Genomic DNA, 21566 nt, shown 5'->3' on the forward strand with positions numbered 1-21566 from the left:
ACAATCAGACTCAATCCCATTAAAGTGGGCCTCTTCCCTTCAATCACATCTTCTATTCCCAATCCCATCCCCGATTACAAAATCCTCAATTTTCTTCGTATTGCGTGCTGATCAAGTTTCCCAATTCTGAAGCAACGTCTTAGTTTCTGGTATTTCAGTTATCCATGTATCTTATCCTGGTTATCTTTAGATCCTGTTATAATTTGTGAATTAACTAACTCTTTAAATTGGATTATGCAGGATGGAAATGGATCCTGGAAAGCTGTTCATTGGTGGGATTTCATGGGATACCAACGAACAACGTTTGAAAGACTATTTCCAAACATTCGGTCAAGTGATTGAAGCTGTTATTATGAAAGACCGCACCACGGGTCGGGCACGCGGGTTCGGTTTCATTATATTCTCTGACCCGACCGTCGCCGAACGGGTTGTCAAAGATAAACATATCATAGATGGTAGAACCGTAAGTTCATTTTCCTAATATTTGTTTAAAATTTTAAATAGTTATAATTTGATCTGAAATTAATTAAATTTGTAACAGGTGGAGGCTAAGAAGGCGGTCCCACGCGACGATCAACAGACCGTCAACCGAACCAGCATTGCTTCGGTTCCCGGGTCGCCCGGGCTGATCCGCACGAAAAAGATATTCGTGGGCGGGCTAGCATCGACAGTTACGGAAACGGATTTTAAACACTACTTTGACCAGTTTGGATCAACCACCGACGCGGTGGTGATGTATGACCATAACACGCAAAGGCCTCGAGGGTTTGGGTTTATCACGTACAAGTTGGAGGAATCGGTCGATAAAGTTTTGCACAAAACATTTCATGAACTTAATGGTAAAATGGTGGAAGTTAAACGGGCCGTGCCTAAAGAGTCATCCCCCGGGCCTAACCGATATAGTAACGGGTTGAGTAGGGTTAGTAGTTATTTAAGTTCACTTGGTGGGTATAGTCCTGTTAGCGTGGGTCGAACCGGGTTTAGCCCGTCTAGCTATAACATTGCACCGGGCTCTAATATTGGGTTTGCGCGTTCAACAAATTCGTTGTACGGTTTAACTCCAAACAGGTGGCCTGGTTCAACTGGATATGACAGTTATGGTGATGAAAATGTTTCACTTTTTAACTCAAGGGACATTTGGGGAAATGGGGATTATAGTTACACTAATAATAATAATAATAATTCACAAAATTCGGGTAATTATGGTTCCGGGGGGATTTGGGGTACTCCGAATTCGAGTAGTTATGGTTCTAGGGTGAATGGAATCGCATATGGTAGGAATAGTGGTGGTAGCACTGCGGCTCCTGCCTCGTTTGGTGTGATGGATGATGGTGGTCGTTCGGTTTATGGAGATGCCATGTGGCGATCATCGTCTCCGGATCTTGATATCCCAGGGTTGTTTGATTATGGGTTTGGTGGTTCGGATGGTGTACGTGAAAATTCTGTCGGCTATGTTGGTTATAGTGTTGCTAATAGATCAAATACAGGTATAGCTATTATCTGTAAAGTATATTTGTTATATGTTTAAAATGTGTGTTTAAATGTTTAATGTTATTTTCAGGAATTGCTGCTTAGGAAGATTGTGAAGTAAACTTGGAGGGCTGTGAATTACTTGATACATATCAGATTTAGAGGTAATCAAAGAACTTGTTTTAAAGTTATTTCATTTGGGTTTTTGAGAATTGTGATTTATATGAGATGTAAAATGGGTTTCGGTTTAGACACTGTCAACATTTTCGGTTTAATTTGAGTTTCGGTTTTTAACTGTAATTTCTAATTTGGTCTTTCAACTGTAATATATGTTTATTTTGGCTATGCCTCAATTTCACTTAGAACTGTTTGATTGAACAGAGAATTTTAATATACACTGTTATTGTAACTTCGACTAAATGCGCTTATAATAAATCATTAAGACGAGATTATGAGATTATTTATTTATTTGGGGGTCTCACTAATGAGATTATGCATGCGATTCGGCAAGTTCCTAAATCTAACTATGCACTTGACAAGATTGTTCCATAGGCATGCCTATCTTAAGTCAAGTCTTTACATTTGTTGTTGTGTTAATCCCATTCAGTAATTTCACACTAGTTATTTTAAGTTTAGTTGTTGCACAATTCGTCAGTACCTATAGGCAAGTGGAGGGGAGCGTCACTGGAGGAGTAGCAAGGCATGAACACCAGTCGGGTGCTATGAGACGCGAGCATTGCGGTGGGATGAGCAGGGTTTTCCGGGTGCGTTCTATCCACCCTTCCCTTACAAGAGTTGACAAATCTTTCATAAATACTTATTAACAATGAAATGGCTTGAGATATGAAAATATCGGTTTTTAGTAAAGCATAAACATTACATTATCAAGGAGATGAGAGAACCAGGTTTTTAGGAGTTGAATCGTTATCGATCTCGGATCAGGCTTGAGTGAGGTCAAGACAAGCCACTATTAGACCTTGTTTAATAAACGAGTTTAAACATGAGTTTTATACATCAAGCTTAACTAGATTCACAAAATAAAATATTTACATAATATATAACATCAGATAATAGATATAAGCAAGCTAAGTCGCAAGTTAAGTTCGAGCTTTATTAAGTTAAATGAGCTGAGCTGAGCTAGAGCTTAATCAGGCTCATGTTTTAATCGAGTCACTTATAAGTTATGCCCCTAGAGAAAGGCGACTTCCTTATTTAAGAGGCGAGTTAGGACGTTGCTTATGCGTTACGATTTTGCTTACGTGTTAAGTTGCTGCTGGCTAATAAGAACCTCTTCGACATAAGAAAAGAAGATATATTTCTTCATGAACAACTACCAGTAAAGTGACAAAAATAGATAAAACAATGTGAAGGAGAACAAAAGCAAGTTGCAAAACAGCTAGTTGATGACATACTTTTGTCAATTGCACAACTACTTCACCTTCTAATCCACTAGTCGATGAATATTACTCACTATGCCTGTTCCTAATGTGTATCTATTGCATATAATGTGACGTGCAGTTAGGAATCTTGACCCATCTAACAATGGGTTGATATGATAAAAGTAAATCGTATTTGGATTAATTTGGGTCACAATGTCACATGAAATTAGTTAACGGGTTGAAACCAACAAGTATTATAAAATTTGTTAACTCAAAAAGGCCATGATCTCCACCTACTTTTGTTATTGCCACAGCCACCGTTGTTGCCACCTTTCCACTGCTGCCCAGGGGCGGACCTAAGGTTTGATCACAGGTGTCGGCCGTACCCTGTGAAAAAAAAGAAATTTAGTGTAATATATACAAAAAAATCCCGAGCGCCTCCTAACTTTTAACACCGACCCCTATGAAATACTAAGAAAAGAAGGAGAAAAAAATATAATGGAGAAGAAGTATTGTTGCCGGAAAACTATTCCGTCAAGTATGTAGTTGCAGAGGGAAATTAATATTAGGGAAGAGAAGTTCATTTTTTCAAAAGAATTATATTTTAATAAGTGTACTTGTCTGGACACTTTTCCTCCTTTCATTTCTAATCTTACCTTTTTTTTTTCTCTTTTAATGATAATACATAAATGATTTATATAAACTATGTAATTTTTTAGTTTTACTTGGTTAGTTGGTTACCGAGTATATTTTTTTTGAATTAGCTAGTTTTATACTTTATTTAGTTATCTTATTATTTTATCTTTGTATTTTACATAAAAAGATTCTTTATATATATACACTCACATATAGATCATATAGATCATGTTAAAAGTTTCGGTTTTGATACTTTCTTTATTTAAAAAATTACCGTATATGCAAATCGCTAAGCTTTTGCGCATGCCTCGGTGTGCCTTAAGATTGACGTAATTTTGTTTTGTATTCATAATTTAATTTTGTTTTTTAATTTTTTTAGTGTGTCCCGGCCCAACCCAACCCTATCTAAAGGTAATGTAAAATTTAATATTCAACAATAGACAACATACCACGAAATTTCCGACCTCTATGAAAAAATTTTCTGGGTCCACCACTGCTTCTGCCGTGCTTGTCACCAGTGACGAATTCAAGAATTTTTGCAGGGGACATAAACGGGGTCGGATATAAAAAAATCGGCCAAGTCAAAGAAAATAAATGAATTATTTTTTCAACAAAATGACTGAATATTATGGATGAACAAATGGTACCAGCTACTAATACGGTACCGACTTTTTGACGTTTCGGGATCGGTACGATACCGATATTTTCTCAAATTTTCGCCTTCCGTATCGATATCGAACTGATATTGTAGGTACCCAGGGGATTTTTGATATTGGTACTGTGCTCATCCATACTAAATATAATTTAAAGTAACTTGTACGCAATGCCGATTTTATTTGTGTAGCTAATTAATAACTTTTGTAACTAAAAATACACTCAAAAAGAATTTATGGATTCAAATTTAAAGTATATAGTAGTTTTCATAGCATGTTTTGCTAAATTAAAATAAAGAAACTATCATGTTAAGTTCTTTTCACACAATAAAATATGGATCTAGGACTAATTAGTAAACAAGCAGTGGCAAACCAACCACACATGCAAATGGAACTCTAATATTTTAGTTGATTGGAAGACAAATTTGGGCCATTAGAAAAACCCCTTGGACACCTTGCATATCTTTATGTGAAATTGTGAAAACATCACCGACTCCAATTTCTAAATGATCAAATCACAATTTAAATATGTATTTATGTAACTTAACAATTAAATATATATTCAAATCAAGTTATCAAGATTTAGGAAATAAAAAGATAAAGAAACAAGATATTATTAAACTTAATAATTCTGTTCGATAAGGGGCTCGATCAGGGCAGACGCATTCAGAAGTGATGGTTGTTTTCGGGCCAAAGGAGAGGCGGATATCTTGAACTGGATGCAATCGTGCAAATCAAGTTGGAATGGTTTGGGGCTCGGGGCTTTCTCAAAGAACCTAGGAGACTTCGGCTTAATGGTTATCATAATTGGGGTTTTTGGGCTATTTATAACACTAAAAGTTTGGACTAGACGGTGGACACATGCCCACGCTAGCCGACCCCTAAATCCATTCCTGGCAGCCACCACCTTCGCTGTCACTAGCCATAATAAAAAAGAGAGAAAATTACTGTTTGCGTCCCTGTGGTTTTAAGGAGGCACAATGAGTCCCCGAAATAATTTTTGAACTGGTTGAGTCCTTGTGGTATAAAAATGAACCATTTGAGTGCCTGCCGTTACTTAACTTTCAGGGTAAACTTTCATTTTACTGAAACCACACGGACTCAAATTGTTCATTTCTGAAACCACGGGGACTCAACCAATTCAAAAAAATTTTCAGGGACTTATTGTGTCTCCGTCCTTAAACCACAGGGACGCAAACAATAATTTTCTCTAAAAATATATAGTGGACGAACCTATTTTGATACTTTTTTCTAAAATTGCTCACTCAGCCAAACTTCATTTTGGTAACAACCTGTTTTGACCCAACCGAATCGATACTTTTTTAAGCGGTTAGTTTTGACTCGGTCTCATTTTGCTTTGACCCATTCTGATTAGAAGTACCTGCCCGACCTGTCGAAGTTTTTCCTAGTTAAGTACTAAGTTTACTTCTTCACACATAGTTAGCATTTTATCTAGATTTTAAGGCAATGATCCAATGAATCTCCAAAAACGGAGAAGTCATCCATGATCACTTCCATGGATTGTTCGATAATTTCATGGAAGATAGCCACCATATATCATTGGAATGTGGCTGGAGCATTACATAGTCCAAAAGGCATTATTCGATAGGAAAAAGTACCATAAGGACATGTAAATGTAGTTTTCTGTAACATCTCGGAAAAACCTATATATATTTTGGGCCAAATATATCAACTTTGAAAGTTGAAGGATTAAAAAAAAGTATTCTCAAGATAAGTCATGGGAAAAATAAAATAAGAAAAATAAGCATCTTATGTTAAGGAAGTAAGAAAATTCCATCCCACATGGAAAGATGGAAGAAAATGGAAGCATCCCACATGGGTATAAATAAGAAATGAAACTTTCATCCCACATGGAAACAAGAAAAGAAATGGGAGCTCTTTAGAATGAAACTTTCATCCCACATGGAAACAAGAAAAGAAATGGGAGCTCTTTATAAGGAAGAGAGTTTCCATAGTAATATTCTTATGTTCACTCTCCATAGTTCTCAATAGTCCTAGCGGGGGGTGCGAAGCAGCCGACGCGCACACACACGGACTCGGGCGATGGGCGTAATATGGCATTTTGATGGCGCACTTTGCACTTTGCACGCTAGCATCGCCACGAGCCGCATAAGGGCCACTTTAGTATTCTTGGAAAATGGAAGTATGACCAAGAAATGACAAGTTATCAAAGACAAGGGAATAAAAGTGAAAATCTGATTCCAGGAACCCATCGTGCTACGCGATGAGCCCAGGAACAAGACCATCGCGCTACGCGATGGAGTGTAATGACGCATCAAACACGTGTCGCGACGGGGAGACACGTGGTAGACGCTAGGGCTGAGTTTGCGTGCCACGCATCGTTCCCTAACATCGCGCTACGCGATGCCCAAGGAGAAGGGACCATCGTGCTACGCGATAGTACCCAAAATCAACTATAAAAGAGAGGGGGTACGGCATTCCCATCCCACACCAAATGACACACATTTTCACACACTTAGCCTCGTTTTGCGTACCGACCTCGTGGACGTGCCAAGCTCCGAAGCTCTGACTATCTAAGCTCTAGTACGCGATATAGAATAGAAGTGCCGCTCGATCAGTCATAGGCATTTAACTCCAAATACCCGTGTGAGGTAGGGGTTTTGATTAAGTTATTATTTTATTATATTATAATGGCTTAGACCATAGTCGGGGGTATAGCTCGAACCTTGATCACTGTTAAGTATAATATAACTTTTCATAAGCAAAGGTTATAGTTAATTATTGTTTATTAATGATTAAGAAACGTAATCATTTACATGAAAAAGGTATAGTTAGATAGTATTTCTTAATGATTAAGAAATATACTACTGATTCACACAGGTTATAGTTAAAGTAATGTTCTTCTTAAAGAAGAAACCTGGTATACATGTTTCTTCCTGAAAAAGAAACCTAGCACAAAACTGATAAATAAACAAAAGGACTAAAAAGTCCAAATGTTTAATACAAACAAATGATTTGTCAAGGTTAAGCTATACAAAACAGACTGCGGGTCTGAAGCTAGATCGTTGATCTAGATATTTATACAAATGTTATTCTCGTACTATAGGTCCGAGATAACAATCAATCAATCAGAAATTAGAAACAGGAATCAGTAACAGAAATTGATTGCAGACAGGGGTCAGTAACCGAAACTAATCAGTAAACAGGAATCAGTGTCAGAAACTGATTATAATCATAAAAGGTGAATACGCTCTAAACTTTTACAACTCTTTTAGAGTCTGACTGTTTGCATATGATTTCCGAATTCTTAAAACTTTGTGTTACAATAATAAGAAATGGGCATACTCAGATTAAGAGTATACATGTGTCTGGATCCATTCATACATGGTGACACGGAGTTCCCCAAGGCCATGCATATCATCAAACATACCTCTGGAAGTCTACGGGACTGTTCAGAGAAATGATATTGTGTATATGATTAATTGTACATGTACTTAAGGTAATTTTATCCCAATTGAGTTGGGTGCCTAATGAGTGTTGTCACAAAGGTATTATTATTGTTTATACAATGGTATTACATCAGAGTCAGCATCATTCACCGGCTATGTGCTGATGTATTTTTCTCTCACATTTCAGGGAAACTGTAAAATAATAGAACTGACAGGGAGACAGATTAGAAGATTGGAAACATAGGTATTAGAGGTGATCTGATGGCTCGGATATTTTATTCAAGAATATTATAAACAATGATGTTTTCAAAAGACTGTATTTAAATTATCAAACGGGTATTCAAATCCCGAGTTTTTAATATAATAATATTTCATTAAAAAGGCTCCCACTCATATTTTGTCAAACTTGGTTTATGATATTAAATGGGTATTTGAACCCATTATTTTATTAAAAGAATATTATTTAAAGACTTCCGCTAAAACAAACCCGCCACTTTGATATATTTTCAAAACAGATACCAACTAACGGGTGTCGCACATTGGCCCTAAGTCGGGGTGTAACACCCCGGTTTAAGCGAAAACGCCCGAGTGTGACGTACAGATTGTGCAAACACACGTGGCACTATTAAATAACCATAATATCATTAATTCGTTTTAAGCACAAGTACATAAGTTTTCAAAATAAGAAAATACATCCAAAACAAGGTAAACAACTATAAAAACTTCTTTATTTCATTAATATCCTAATACTAGCGTCTTTGAAACTTCAGCCTCTAAAAATGGTACCTGTAACATATATATAAAATACGGTCAACTAACTTAATATTTGGTGAGTTCACACAAGTTTTGAATAAGTACGTAAAAACCATGCAATTCCATGAAACTTGTGATAATTATACTACTTCGCATGCAATGTCCTTTCCAGCTGGCAACAACCAACGTACTTGGATCGGGGGTCCCTTTTCACTTATAATAAAATGGTCCTGAGTGCAAAGGGGGCGTATGATCATACTTATTGAGGCAACCATTAGCTGAGCAAATAATCAAGTAAGCATGTAAACACACAAGTCCATGACATGAATCGTAGTTTTGTAAACGAATATAATAAATAGTTGAGTTGGATAGGATATATATACTACCCCCAAAATGTAAAAACGTTAAAAAGGGGGTGTGAGAAACTCACCTTATAGATTGAGGTAAAACGGAAAAACTCGAAAGCGTGGAGAATGGCAAAGAATCGAACGCATCACAAAAACCGAATCGAGCGATCCGCACTAACTAAATTAGGTAAAAACAAGACTCAATCGATAATCGTACGGGGTTGTTTTATTGTATAACTTGTAATGAATATTTTATATTATTTTATATTCTTTGATTATAATATCATTGTTTATGTTTTAACGGAAAATCGGTTATTAATATGATATAAGTATTTTAACGGCGAGGATATGAAGTTTGAATGTTCGAAATACTTGAACTAGTGTTTATAAGTCGAAAATATAATTATTGCTTTAAAGAAACGGTTTTTAGTAAATTAAAGTTCACGTTATGATTAGTAAACGATTTTTAGTTACAGTTTACGAAAACGAAAAACTTGGTTTTTAAGTGTGAAATGGTGAGATATATTTTATATTTAATTTATGTAATTTTTTTATTTAATTTAAAAAGGTGTTTATAAATTTATTATGATTTTTAAATGATTAAAATTAATTAATAAAAGATTATTAAATTATTAAAAACTTATATGAAAAATAAGTGTCTGACCCGGGTTTCGAACCCGGGTCCTTATGTTACCAACTCAAAGCGTTAAGCAGCTGCTCTAGGTTTCATATTCGTTAAAGACATGGTTTTTATTATTTAAATATATTAACAGTTCATGATATATATTATTTATTAATAAATAGTTATCATAACAGTTTCAAAAAAAGAATGCTTGACCCGGGTTTCGAACCCGGGTATGATGTTTACAAGATGATGCAGTTAACCAGTGAACCAGAGTTGTAATTCATTTAAGACACGGAAACAAATAAATATAAACACAAGACTTGAGTTCATCTTCTCCAATTGAAACCCTAGGTTTTCAATTGGAGAAAATGGTTTCGTGAACGTTGATTAAAGCTTAGGGGTTTTTCTCAGTGGTTAAACGCCGTTAATAATCATATATTGATTACCTGTTAATGACTTTATATCGCCGGAAATGGACTCGCCGGAAAACAGAAGGTTGAGCTTAAGATTACAAGCAGATTAGAGTATTTTAGAGAGAATGAAGGTTGTGAACGAGTTAGAATGAAGGTCTGGGTCCTATTTATACTACGAGTGTAAGTCCCATGACGGATCTTTCAATCGTAATATCAATATACTCGATGATTAGGCGGAAACTAATCACCAAGCCGATTCAATAAAGCAATTATGAACACAAGCAAAACACACAAAAAAGCTTCAAAACACACGTATATTATACGTCGGGTGCTTAAGCCCTTAACTTACACGGTTGAATTATAATGAACGAACAACCCCAACTGACGACCAACCCCACAATGATTTACATACACCATATATATAGACTACCAACCTAGGCCCAAAACAAAGTAAAGCCCACCGAAATCAATAGATTTCGGTTTACATATAAATGCCCAACTAAGCCCAATCTAAGTCTAACAATACCAAGCATAAACCACAAAATACAGCCCAACAATCTCCCCCTTGGTTTATAATGCTAGACTGTCGCTATCTAATAAAAAACTATTAAATCAGTGTTCTTATCACCTAAGCAAGCTAGGGTAAGTAGGGTGTCGAACCACGAGGAGTATGTGGTCAGTGTGAAGTGAAACCGATTCCTAACATTATGAAGTGAACTATATCAAAGTGCTGATCACACTAGCAAACAGTTTATGTTTTATAATAAACGAACAATTAATCAAGTATTCAATCAATTATACAAAGCAAATCACACCCGGGAATTCAAGTAAGCAAACTAACAGCAAACTCATGCAATTTAACAGATAAACTATCTTGTGTCAACTACAGACTGACTAACAAGTTAAACCTTAGGCATCCACGCTCGCTAACACACGGCACTGGTTATCAAACGGTCCCTACCAGTGTGACTTAACTAAGGGCAAACGTATGCTTTCTCGCAATTAACAGGTCAAAACAATCCTATGAGCAATTATTATAGCAACCGACAAACTAATCGTTCTGATCGATAAAAACCTAAACCGACTGAATGCACGGACATACTAAACATCAATACTCATAGATTAACATAAAGACAATTACAATTAGTTGTTCTAGTACATGAGAAATAAACTGAAAGATTACAAACTATACATCCTGGGTATGACTCGAAGGATCTAGCCGCGTCTCGACATCTCTCGGTCTTCGATTCGGATGATTTGGATCATATCTATGGCCTTGAGATGAATAGGAATGAAGGTTTTCTCCTCTTTCTACTTTAGAAACTGCCTGGAACTCCATTGGGGCGTCTAAGGTCGTCAAAACAAGATATAACATCAAACCCTAACTTTCCCGTCGATGGAGACCGTCGCGTAGCGCGATGGTCACCCTCCCTGGACCATCACGCTACGCGATGGTCCAAGAAAACTTCGTATTTAGATTCCTCTCGTTGAGAAACCCAAAATTCATATATTATGGGTTCCGTAACTCATTTTGTAGCCCAGGATATGCTCGTTTTACTCGCTAGTCACTTTTTGTGAACCCATCTTGTTCAGTTTTAGCATCGGCTTTAGGTTTCTCATCCAAACTCTTCCCGAATCCTTCTAAAACTTTCCAAGACTTCAACTTATGCTCCGGTCTTCCCGAGATATCATTCCATGCTCGTACAAGTCTCCAATTTAACATCTTTAATGATCAATGACCTGAAATACAAAAGCACGTATGAAGTACCAAAATTCTAACAATATACTAAATAAAACTACATAATTAACACACTAATATATATACAAAGTACCCGAACATAAGTTTATTTCTTGATTTTAGTCGTGCTCGAGAATATCTTCAAAAATCTGTTCTTGAGTTTGTTGAGCAGCATTAGATGGGCCTAGAACTGTCTGAGCTTCAACAGTAATGGGCTCAGCAACAGTTGGTTGAGTAGTTGGTATCACATCACTAGCCAGCACACCCGTTTTCGAATCTTTCTTTCGTCTTTTGCGTGGAATAAGATCTATGGCCGGTTCTTCGTCAATATCATCTTCAACATGTGTCGCAGTAACTAATTTAGGAGGCTTCAATGCAGTCAATTGGAGCTTTTTGTTGAACGCTTCGAACTCTTTAACTTGTTCAGCAATAGATACTGACTGTTGTACCTTTGAGCAGGAACCACATGTTCCTCAGCTACAACTGCACCAGCAGTATCAACATCCGCCTCGATCTCAGCAGATCTTCCAAACTTGACCAACAGATGAAGACCTTGATAAACCACTTTGACTCCCTTCTAAACTTAATCAAATCTGTAAACAAAACCTTTTGAACTTCTGAGATACTCTTCTCGGCCGAGAACCCGGATGGGCCGAGAACACTATTAACACAAACAACTTGGGCCAAAGATTACTGGGCCAAGAACACAAATATTATGGACACATTGGGCCAAACATAATGGCCCAAAGATCAAGACTAGCAATCGTCAAATTTCATGATCTAAAAAACAATCCCGATCCCTGATAAAAACGATTTCTTAAAGACATTTGTTTCGACACGAGCAGTCATGAGGTAAAAATTAAAAATCAAAAATAAAATAAAATTAGAATAAAAACTAAACTAAAACAAAAATGATTAACCCATCTGGCCTTTAGTAGATTTAACATATTTTGGGATCAAATTTCAGCTGTCTTAAAACAAGCAACCCTTTTAAGAAAAGATCCGAACATGAAATCATATTGATTAGGATACTTTCACAATGATTCATTTTCAGCATTATTATGACATAGTGAAAAGGTTGATAGCAGGTAATTAGAAACTTAGCATGATTTTCATTCGCTAATGATACGCTTAGATTCAATTAGACTTATGATACCCTTTATCTCTTCTTAAAGCTTATTTGGCTTTCCCCAGATCACCCCAATTTAACTCCAACCCCCTAGTGCTTGATCAAAAGTTTTTCTCTATACAAAAATAATTTTAAGCTTTAAGGTTGAACGTTGGACTTACATGCCATTCGGACTTACAAGCCTTACATTCAGGATGTTTAGGACTTATTTGTATGCCCCACCCCTGTAGTTCCTTGAGATCCCTTTAAGCTTTTGGAAAACAAATTTGAATGACAATAATTTTCATATATACTTTTTTTTAATGCTTCCAATGAAATATAATATTTTTGCGATCAAGACTCCAACGTGCTCGTGTATGACCAGGTAATTGCTTTTCTGCCTATCATTCGAAGAGATGTATCTAGGGACATGCAAACATCTTCAAAATGACTCTCCACAATAAGTTTTGCAGATTTAGTTTATATCACCTCAAACTTTTACTTATCATGGAAAGCTACCATGCACATCAATGACTGTTCAAAAGCCTTTTTAGCCTAATAACTTCACACGTTAGGAACACAAAATCAATTTTATCTATCATTTTTCAAAGGTTGGATCCATTTTCATTTGAAAATAATTTTAAGCTTCTATAAAGTTTTAGCTGAATAATAATATCACTTCCCAGATGATAACTTAAAAGGCAGTTTTAGATTCAATCACCTCAGTCACTTTCAGTTTTCAGGTGAATGACTATCCTATACGTCTACAGGTAGACAATAGGACCAAACATATATTAATACATGTCCTTCAAACTTAGGCAACCGACATAATTTTCAGTGAAAGGACTTGAAATCAAATAAGTAAACCAGGGCTAAAATATAATAATTTTTTTTATATATTCAGTCGCCCCGGTCACTTTCAGTCCTAAGGTTAATGGCTATCCCGTGAGTCAAGAATTGACAACGGTACCAAATATATAGATTATGTCCGTTGAACTTGAGTAACCGACGTAATTTTAAGCGACAGAACAAAGCATTTTTCTATTTTTGTTTTTTTTAATTAATACGCACACTCATTTTGTATTTTTTCTTTTTCTTCCCCTAAATTTGTACAGAAATTATGATAAAACCAGAAAATATTTATGTACAAAATTTAACCTCAAAAATACTCGTTCTTCAAAACGTAGCATCTAAAGAAACCCTACAAGCACATTAAATTTGGCTGTTCCGACCGGTTTCGTAAATAAGTCCGCCACATTATTATCAGTGTGAACTTGTTCAAGATGAATTAATTTCCGGTCATAACAGTCACGAATAAAATGAATTTTGATATTGATGTGCTTGGTTTTAGAATGCTGAACCGGGTTTTTAACAATGGCAATGACAGCATCATTATCACAGAAAATAGGAGTGTCAAGAAATTCCAAGCCTTAATCCAGCAATTGATGTTGTATCCAGATGACTTGTGAACAGCAGGCAGAAGCAGCAACATACTTAGCCTCAGCAGTGGATGTGGACACCGTTTACATTCTCAAACTTTAGAACACCATTACTCACAGTACCCTTCTGAGTAATCTTTCCCTTCTCTCATCCCGCGAAGGAAACATACCCTCCATTAAAATTTGAATGTCGCTCAGTTGAGAGATGTCTCCTGTCATGTGCCTGGAACAGCCACTATCAACAAACCACGGTCTGATAATATTCCTCCATAGATGTTCCTGCACGACGTGCGAGATTAGTTAGTTTTAGGTACCTAGTCCATAGTTGTTCTGGGTAAACCTAACTTGTTCAAACGTGTCAAAGGTTGCCACGACATGTCTTCTTGATTATCAAAGATCGAACAGGAAGGTTTTGATGACTTGTTCACCGGAGACTTAGGCAACCATCTGTATTTAGGTTTTAAATTTTTATTGTTTGTACAAACGGTTGGCTTTGTCTCCGATTTGCGGACGGAAGACACATTTGACTTTGACCTTCTAAACGATTTCGATTCTAAGGCCCACTTGGGTCTCGGAGCTGAAATCGAGTTTCCGTTCCGCTTTTGAACCGAAATAGGCTTGGTCTGATGGGAACTTGACCTGTCAGCCTTGTTTCTCCTCCAATCACCGTCAGAGGGCTTTGCCTTATAATACCTTTTTTTATTCGAGTTAAAATTCTTGTAGGGATTTTGAGGCAGAGTCCTCTAATTATGCTGTAATAAGGAACATATAGGAGACGTGAAAAATTTCTAGCAATGTGACCGAGAATTCCACAGTTGAAACTGGTTTGCCTTTTAATGAAAACATCGTTGTGGCCGATTCCCGGTCTTGCTCTGTTGTGTAAGCTTGTTTGTCCGTCTTTGGACTTAGCACCAAAATTTTTACAGTTGTGTACATGAACCCTTTTCTTTAACAAACTTGGGTGACAAATATTTATGCAAATTTTTATTTTTATCAAGTTTATTTGAAAGCAGGTCACTCATTTTAGAAGTTTTAGAAAGTTCAACCACACAATTGTCTTTGCTTTTTAAGACAGAGCCCACAAAAACATCGGTAGTAATAGAGTTCAAAACTGGCAACTTTAAAGAAACATGAGAATCAATGTCTTTGTTATTCAAAAGAGATGAATCATCATCCTCATCAGTCCAATCTTCAATTATTACTTCATCTGCACATGAAGTAAACACATTAGAATCATTCACCCCAGATGTTGATTCAGTTGCGCTGACTAAACCAACCATACCTTTGCCATTTGCAGTTGACTTACCATACTGCATGTATTTCTCCTTTTCTTCCTCTTCTTTGGTAAGAGGAAGTCCAGTGTAATTATCATTATATGGAGGGGGAACCATGTTGTACCCAAGACCCACACCCTTATTCTCTTTCCATTTTAACTGATTTTCTATCATTGATTTGATGACAGCGCTAGAGACATCCAATTTCTTAAAGTTGAATCCAGCATTTTCAAATTTATTTGTTAATTTAGCCATCTCCAACTTGGATGCATCTAACTCGGCGGTTAGTTTAGAAATTTTCTTTTTAGCATCTAGGTGGTGACAGGATTTTATGCTGAAATCAGATTGGAGTTTTGAAAAATCTTTTTGCTGTGCCTCTGTTTTCTCTTTTAATGCATTTTCCAGTTTCTTAAGGGTAGCATTTTCATATTTAATTTCCTTCATTTCTCTAAGCATATTACTAATGTGAATCTTATATAAATTTACTTTATTAATACAGGATTGAGTACATAGTTCAGAACTTACCTCGGATGAGCTGGAGAGGTGAAAGCCATGAACTTACCTTGGATGACTGGTCCAATGAATCAGAATCCCACTTGAACAGCAGCAGAGAACCCTGAAACTTGACCGAGAACAAGCAAAACTACCCGAGAATGTTGAAATTTAACCGAAAACCTTGAATAGTGGCCGAGAAATTTGATTATTTACCGAGAACTATGATTATTGACCGAGAGCTATCAAATCTGCCGAGAACTCAATAAAATCAGCCGAAAACTATCAAAGCTCTTGATATGGTAATCTTTGAATATTTAGTCAACTCCCGAGAATAAGGAATGCTCTTGATTTGGCAAATTTAAAGATAGAATTAAATCCCGAGAGTGAAGGGATTTGAATTCAATCTCGAAGATTTTCCCAAATCTTTTCTTGAAAACTCCAAAATCTTCCCGAGAACCTTGAAGATCCCGAGAATTTATTTAAAAACACAAGATATGGTGATCTTAGAAGATATAATCAAATCTCGAAAATGCAGGGATTTGAATTAAACTCAAAGATTCAACCAAATCTTTTTTGAAAACTCTCACCAGTCCGAAGAACACGAAGAACAGTTCTTCAAGATCCAGAAATCTTCAACCACGAACACACCCGAAAATCACCGGTGGAATCCTTGATATCACCTTCAACCGAGCCTAGAATAGGTCAATAGGCTCTGATACCAATTGTAAGTCACGTGACGGATCTTTCAATCATGATATCAGTATACTCGATGATTAGGCGGAAACTAATCACCAAGCCGATTCAATAAAGCAATTAAGAACACAAGCAAAACACACAAAAAAGCTTCAAAACACACGTATATTATACGTCGGGTGCTTAAGCCCTTAACTTACACGGTTGAATTATAATGAACGAACAACCCCCACTGATGACCAACCCCACAATGATTTACATACACCATATATATAGACTACCAACCTAGGCCCAAAACAAAGTAAAGCCCACCGAAATCACTAGATTCGGTTTACATATAAATGCCCAACTAAGCCCAATCTAAGTCTAACAATACCAAGCATAAACCAATGTTGGATCGTATTTTGTGGTTTATGCTTGGGTTTGGTTTTATTAGGTTGGGCTTTTATGTGTAAACCGAGATTTGTTAATCTCAGTGGGCTTTAATTATGTTTGGGCCTAGTTGGTAGGATATATATATAACTTATGTTATCGACATTAGGTTGTTCGTTCATTATTATTCAACCGTGTAAGTTAAGGGCTTAAGCACCCAACGTATAATATACGTGTGTTTTGAAGCTTCTTTGTGTGTTTTGCTTGTGTTCTTAATTGCTTTATTGAATCGCTTGGTGATTAGTTTCCGCCTAATCATCGAGTATATTGATATCACGATTGAAAGATCCGTCACGGGACTTGCAGTTGGTATCAGAGCCTATAGACCAATTCTAGGCTCGGTTATTGGTTATATCAAGGATTCTGTCGCTGATCTAAGAAGGTGTATTGTGTTAAAGATTCTTGGATCTTGAAGAAGATTGTTCTTCGTGTTGTTCGGCTGGTGAAAGTTTAATTCGGAATAGATTTTGGTATATCTCATATTTAATTTGAATCCCGCCATTCTCGGGATTTAGTTAAATATTCAAGATTTGCCATATCTTGAACTATTCGAAGTTCTCGGGTTGCGTTTGTAGTTCTCGGGAAGATTTCAAGGTTCTCGGTCAGCATTCAAGGCTTTCGGGTGGATTTACAAGTATTCGGGGTGATTTCATCATTCTCGGGCAACTTCGTGTGTCTTCGGATATTGTTGACAGTTCTTGGTCAACATTCTGTGTTCTCGGATGAAATTTGTTGTTTTCGGTATCTCCATCAAGTTTTCGGTTAAGAATAGTATGGATCAGTCAGGTGTTAGTATGTCCTCAAATGCATTGCTCCATCAAGAACTTGACTCCATCATGGGGACCACCACTCGTGTGCCTCGTCTACTGACATTAGAGGGGTTTGCCGAGTGGAAGTTCAAATTTGAGAAGTACGTGAAAGCAAAGGATGCGAAAATTTGGAGAAGCATAGTTAGAGGTCCTCAAGCTATTACCTATCAAAGAGAGGGCTCCGAAGAGGTTGAGACAAAGCCAATTGAGTTGTACACTAATGCTGATTTTGACATTGTTGAGGAAGATGAGAAGGCCTTAGCCACCTTGACCATGGCACTTTCACCTGAAATTTCCTTGGGATTTAGAGAGTTGAATTCAGCCAAAGGACTTTGGGAGGCTCTCATTGAAGTGTTTGAGGGTAACGAGGACATGAGAAGAAGTAGGCAAGATCTCCTAAGACAACAATTCAACATGTTCAACTATGTGTTGGGAGAGTCTCTTGAAAAACAGCTTCACAGGTTCATCTCGTTAATCACAGAGATCAGGTCTGCAAATATAAATCTTACGTCTGCCGAGATCAACAACAAGCTTGTGAATTCGTTGCCATAGAACTGGGATTTAAATGTGGCTGTTATCAAGAAGACTAAGGATCTGTCCAGACTGACACTCTCTAAAGTGATGGCGATTATCAAGGCTTGTGACATGGACGACAAGCAGCAGGCTATCAATCATGCAAGTACGTACAACACTGCTTGTTATGGAGTTACGGCTAACAATTCTCTAGTTTCACAAGACAGCTTCCCACTGTTCAAAAATCAGTCTGCTCAACCGCAGCAGACTTAGCAGACATTCTCTATGTTCAGGTAATCTCAAAGTCAACCTACTCCACAACCTACACCTGCTGCCACTGCTTTCTTTCCATAATCAGCCCCTGCACCAAAATCACAAGCTTCGGTGGCAACCTCCAGCCAGTTTCCCATTCAAATTCTACCATTTCCAAAGAGACTCAAGAAAAAATTGCTCTAATGGCAGGTTTTATGAACTGCTATAATGCTTTTCTTGCTGGAGACCTGGTACAACATGTTGTGGCTGCTGAGCTGGATCAAATACATCTTAATGATGTGGAGGAGATGGACATTTCTTCGCAAATTGCCATGGCTGTTTTCAGAGCCAAAAATTTCATCAAGAGGATAGGCAGGAACAACTGGAATGTGCTTGCAAATCAGAAAGTGGGGTTCAACAAAAGTTCTCTGAGGTGTTACAATTGTTATGAGCCGGGTCATTTTGCTCGTGAATGTTCCAATCCAGCCAAGGAAGGAAATCGAGAGAGAGCAATGATCCTGGTACATGGTGGAAGAGAAGAGAGTGTGTCTGGTTCAAGCACGGGTGAGAGAGGTTTGGTGGTTCAGAATTTCTCTTGGGAGGATCAAATGGCAGCACTAAACTTGAGTAATGAAGTTGCAAATTTTGCTGAGGTGGATGTTGATGAAGAGGAGAATGAGGCCGAGGAGCAAGTCAGGGATCTTAAGCATGCTTTCATGACCTTCACCTCCACCAAACAAACTAAGGTAAATACTGTACTTTGTTCTCAATAGTGCATCGATAAAGTAGGATTGTTTAAAATACATAACAGTAACTTGATGAGGGAAATGGAGGGTGTAAAATATGAGAACTCAACACTTAAAAAACTTGAACAAGCATTAAAAGATAAAATAGAGGCACAAAAACAAGGCTTTTCAAAACTTCAATCTGATTTTAGCATAAAATGCTGTCACCATATCGATGCTAAAAGGAAAATCGATGAACTAATAGCCGAGTTAGAAGCATCGAGATTGGAGATTGTGAAACTAACCAATAAATTTAATAATGCTGAATTCAACTTTAAATATTTTGATGTCTCTCGTGCTGTGGTTGAGTCAATGATAGAAAATCAATTGAAATGGAAAGAAAACAAGGGTGTGGGTATTGGATATAATATGGTTCCCCCTCCATACAACAATAATTATACGGGTCTTCCTATCACCAAGGAAGAGGAAGAAATGGAATAATGTTTATAGTATGGTAAGTCAACTGCAACTAGCAAAGGTATGGTTGATACAGACTCGACAACTGAATCAACCTCAGGGGTGAACGATTCTAACATATCTAGCTCGTGTGCAGATGAAGTAATAGTTGAGGACTGGCCAGAGGAAGATGATCAACCACCCATTAACTCTTCTGTCTCTTTGAATTTGCCTATTTTGTCTGTTTTAAACAATGCTTCTGATGTGTGTGTGGGCTCTGTTTTTAAGAGCAAAGACAATCGTTTGGTCTCTTTTTCTAGATCTTCTAAAGGCAGTGATCTGTCCTTCAATAAAACTGATGAACAAATTAAACCTTTGTCACCTAAGTTTGTGAAAGGAAAAAATTTTTGTAATACTAAATGTTAAGTTTCAAGTGATAAGTTCAAAAATGGAAAAGCAAGTTCACACAACCGAGCAAGACCGGAAGTCGGCCATAACGATTTTTATTTTAAGAAACAAACTTGTTTCAACTGTGGCATTCCGGGTCGCATTGCTAGAAATTGTTCTCGTCTCCCGTATGTTCCATACTATAAACGCCATCGGAGGACCATGTCTCATCATGCCTACAAAAGTTTTTATAACTCAAGGCATTATGAAACAAGGTGCTCTTAAGGAAATTGGAGAAGAGTCAAGGCTGACAGGTCAAGCTTTCATCAGACCAATCCCATTGTGACTCCAAGGCGGAATGGAAACGTGATTTCGGTTCCAAGACCGAAGAGGGTCTCTGAACCAAAAACATCTAAAAGGACAAAGCCGACCGAGTTTCCTATCCGCAAACCAGAGACTAAGACAACCACTTGTGTAAATCACAAAATTTTCAAACCGAATTACAAATGGTTGCCCAAGTCTCCGGTAACAAAGTCCTCAACGTCTTCAATTTTGATTTTTGATAATGATTAGGATATGTCATGGCAACCCATAACACGGTTATCCAAGTTAGGCTTACCCAAAACTACTATGGACTGGGTACCCAAAACTAATTAATCTCGCATATTGTGTAAGAACAGCTATGATGGAATATTATCAGACCATGGTTTGTTGATAGTGGCTGCTCCAGGCACATGACGGGGGACATATCTCAGCTGAGTGAAATTCAAATATTTAATGGCGGATATGTTTCCTTTGCGGGAGGAGAAAAAGGGAAGATTACTCAGAAGGGTGCCGTGAGTAATGGAGTTTTGAAGTTGGAAAATGTTAACTATGTTCTTGAACTGAAGCACAGTCTGCTCAGCGTATCACAAATTTGTGATAAGGGATTTTCTACGCACTTCACCAACAAAGAATGTTTGATTCTAAAACCTGGTATTGTTATACCAGAGGAATGGGTTCTAGTCAAATCTCAGAGAAAAGACAATGCCTACCTGATTGACATGAACAAGAACGTTCCTGACGAAATTACTTGTTTGTTCTCTAAAGTATCGGAGCATAACGCCATGTTATGGCATCTTCGTCTTGGACATGCAAATGTCAAAACCCTAAATTGTCTTGAAAAGAACAACATTGTACGCGGCTTGCCGGTTAAAGACTTCGTGACTATCGAGAAGTGTGTGGCCTGTGCGTTTGGAAAGTATCATCGAAAATCGCACAAGCCAAAGTAGATAAATTCCATCTCTTGTGTCTTTCAGTTGCTTCACATGGACTTGTTCGGTCCAGTTCATGTCTTGAGTCTATCTCGGAGTAATCACTGTCTGGTCATCACCGACGACTACTCTTGTTTCACTTGGGTGTTTTTCTTATCAAATAAGGGAAAAAGCTGACTTGATCAAGAAGTTCGTGGTGCTCATGGAAAATCAACTGAACTTGAAGCTCAAGGGAATTCGTTGTGACAATGGCACAGAGTTCAAGAACTCTACACTAAATCACTT

At 37.3% G+C, this 21566-nt stretch overlaps 1 protein-coding gene across 1 annotated transcript; it reads left to right on the forward strand.

The window, feature by feature from the left end:
• Positions 1–231: 231 nt before the first annotated feature.
• On the forward strand, positions 232–1774 carry LOC143628839 (uncharacterized). Its single transcript, XM_077098312.1, has 3 exons — positions 232–463; positions 542–1487; positions 1562–1774. The coding sequence occupies exons 1-3, from the start codon at positions 242–244 to the stop codon at positions 1573–1575; spliced, it is 1182 nt and encodes a 393-aa protein (XP_076954427.1). The 5' UTR covers positions 232–241; the 3' UTR covers positions 1576–1774.
• Positions 1775–21566: the final 19792 nt, after the last annotated feature.

Source organism: Bidens hawaiensis, unplaced genomic scaffold, assembly GCF_021521415.1.
Source record: "Bidens hawaiensis isolate Kalapana, Puna unplaced genomic scaffold, B.hawaiensis_p1.1 tig00005079_1, whole genome shotgun sequence".
In the NCBI taxonomy this organism is placed as follows: Eukaryota; Viridiplantae; Streptophyta; class Magnoliopsida; order Asterales; family Asteraceae; genus Bidens; species Bidens hawaiensis.

Bases quoted from the DNA above. Each gene is read 5' to 3' on its own strand.
- LOC143628839 (XM_077098312.1), top strand. From the start codon at position 242: ATGGAAATGGATCCTGGAAAGCTGTTCATTGGTGGGATTTCATGGGAT. The intron at 464-541 runs GTAAGTTCATTT...AATTTGTAACAG, and splicing joins ATATCATAGATGGTAGAACC to GTGGAGGCTAAGAAGGCGGT.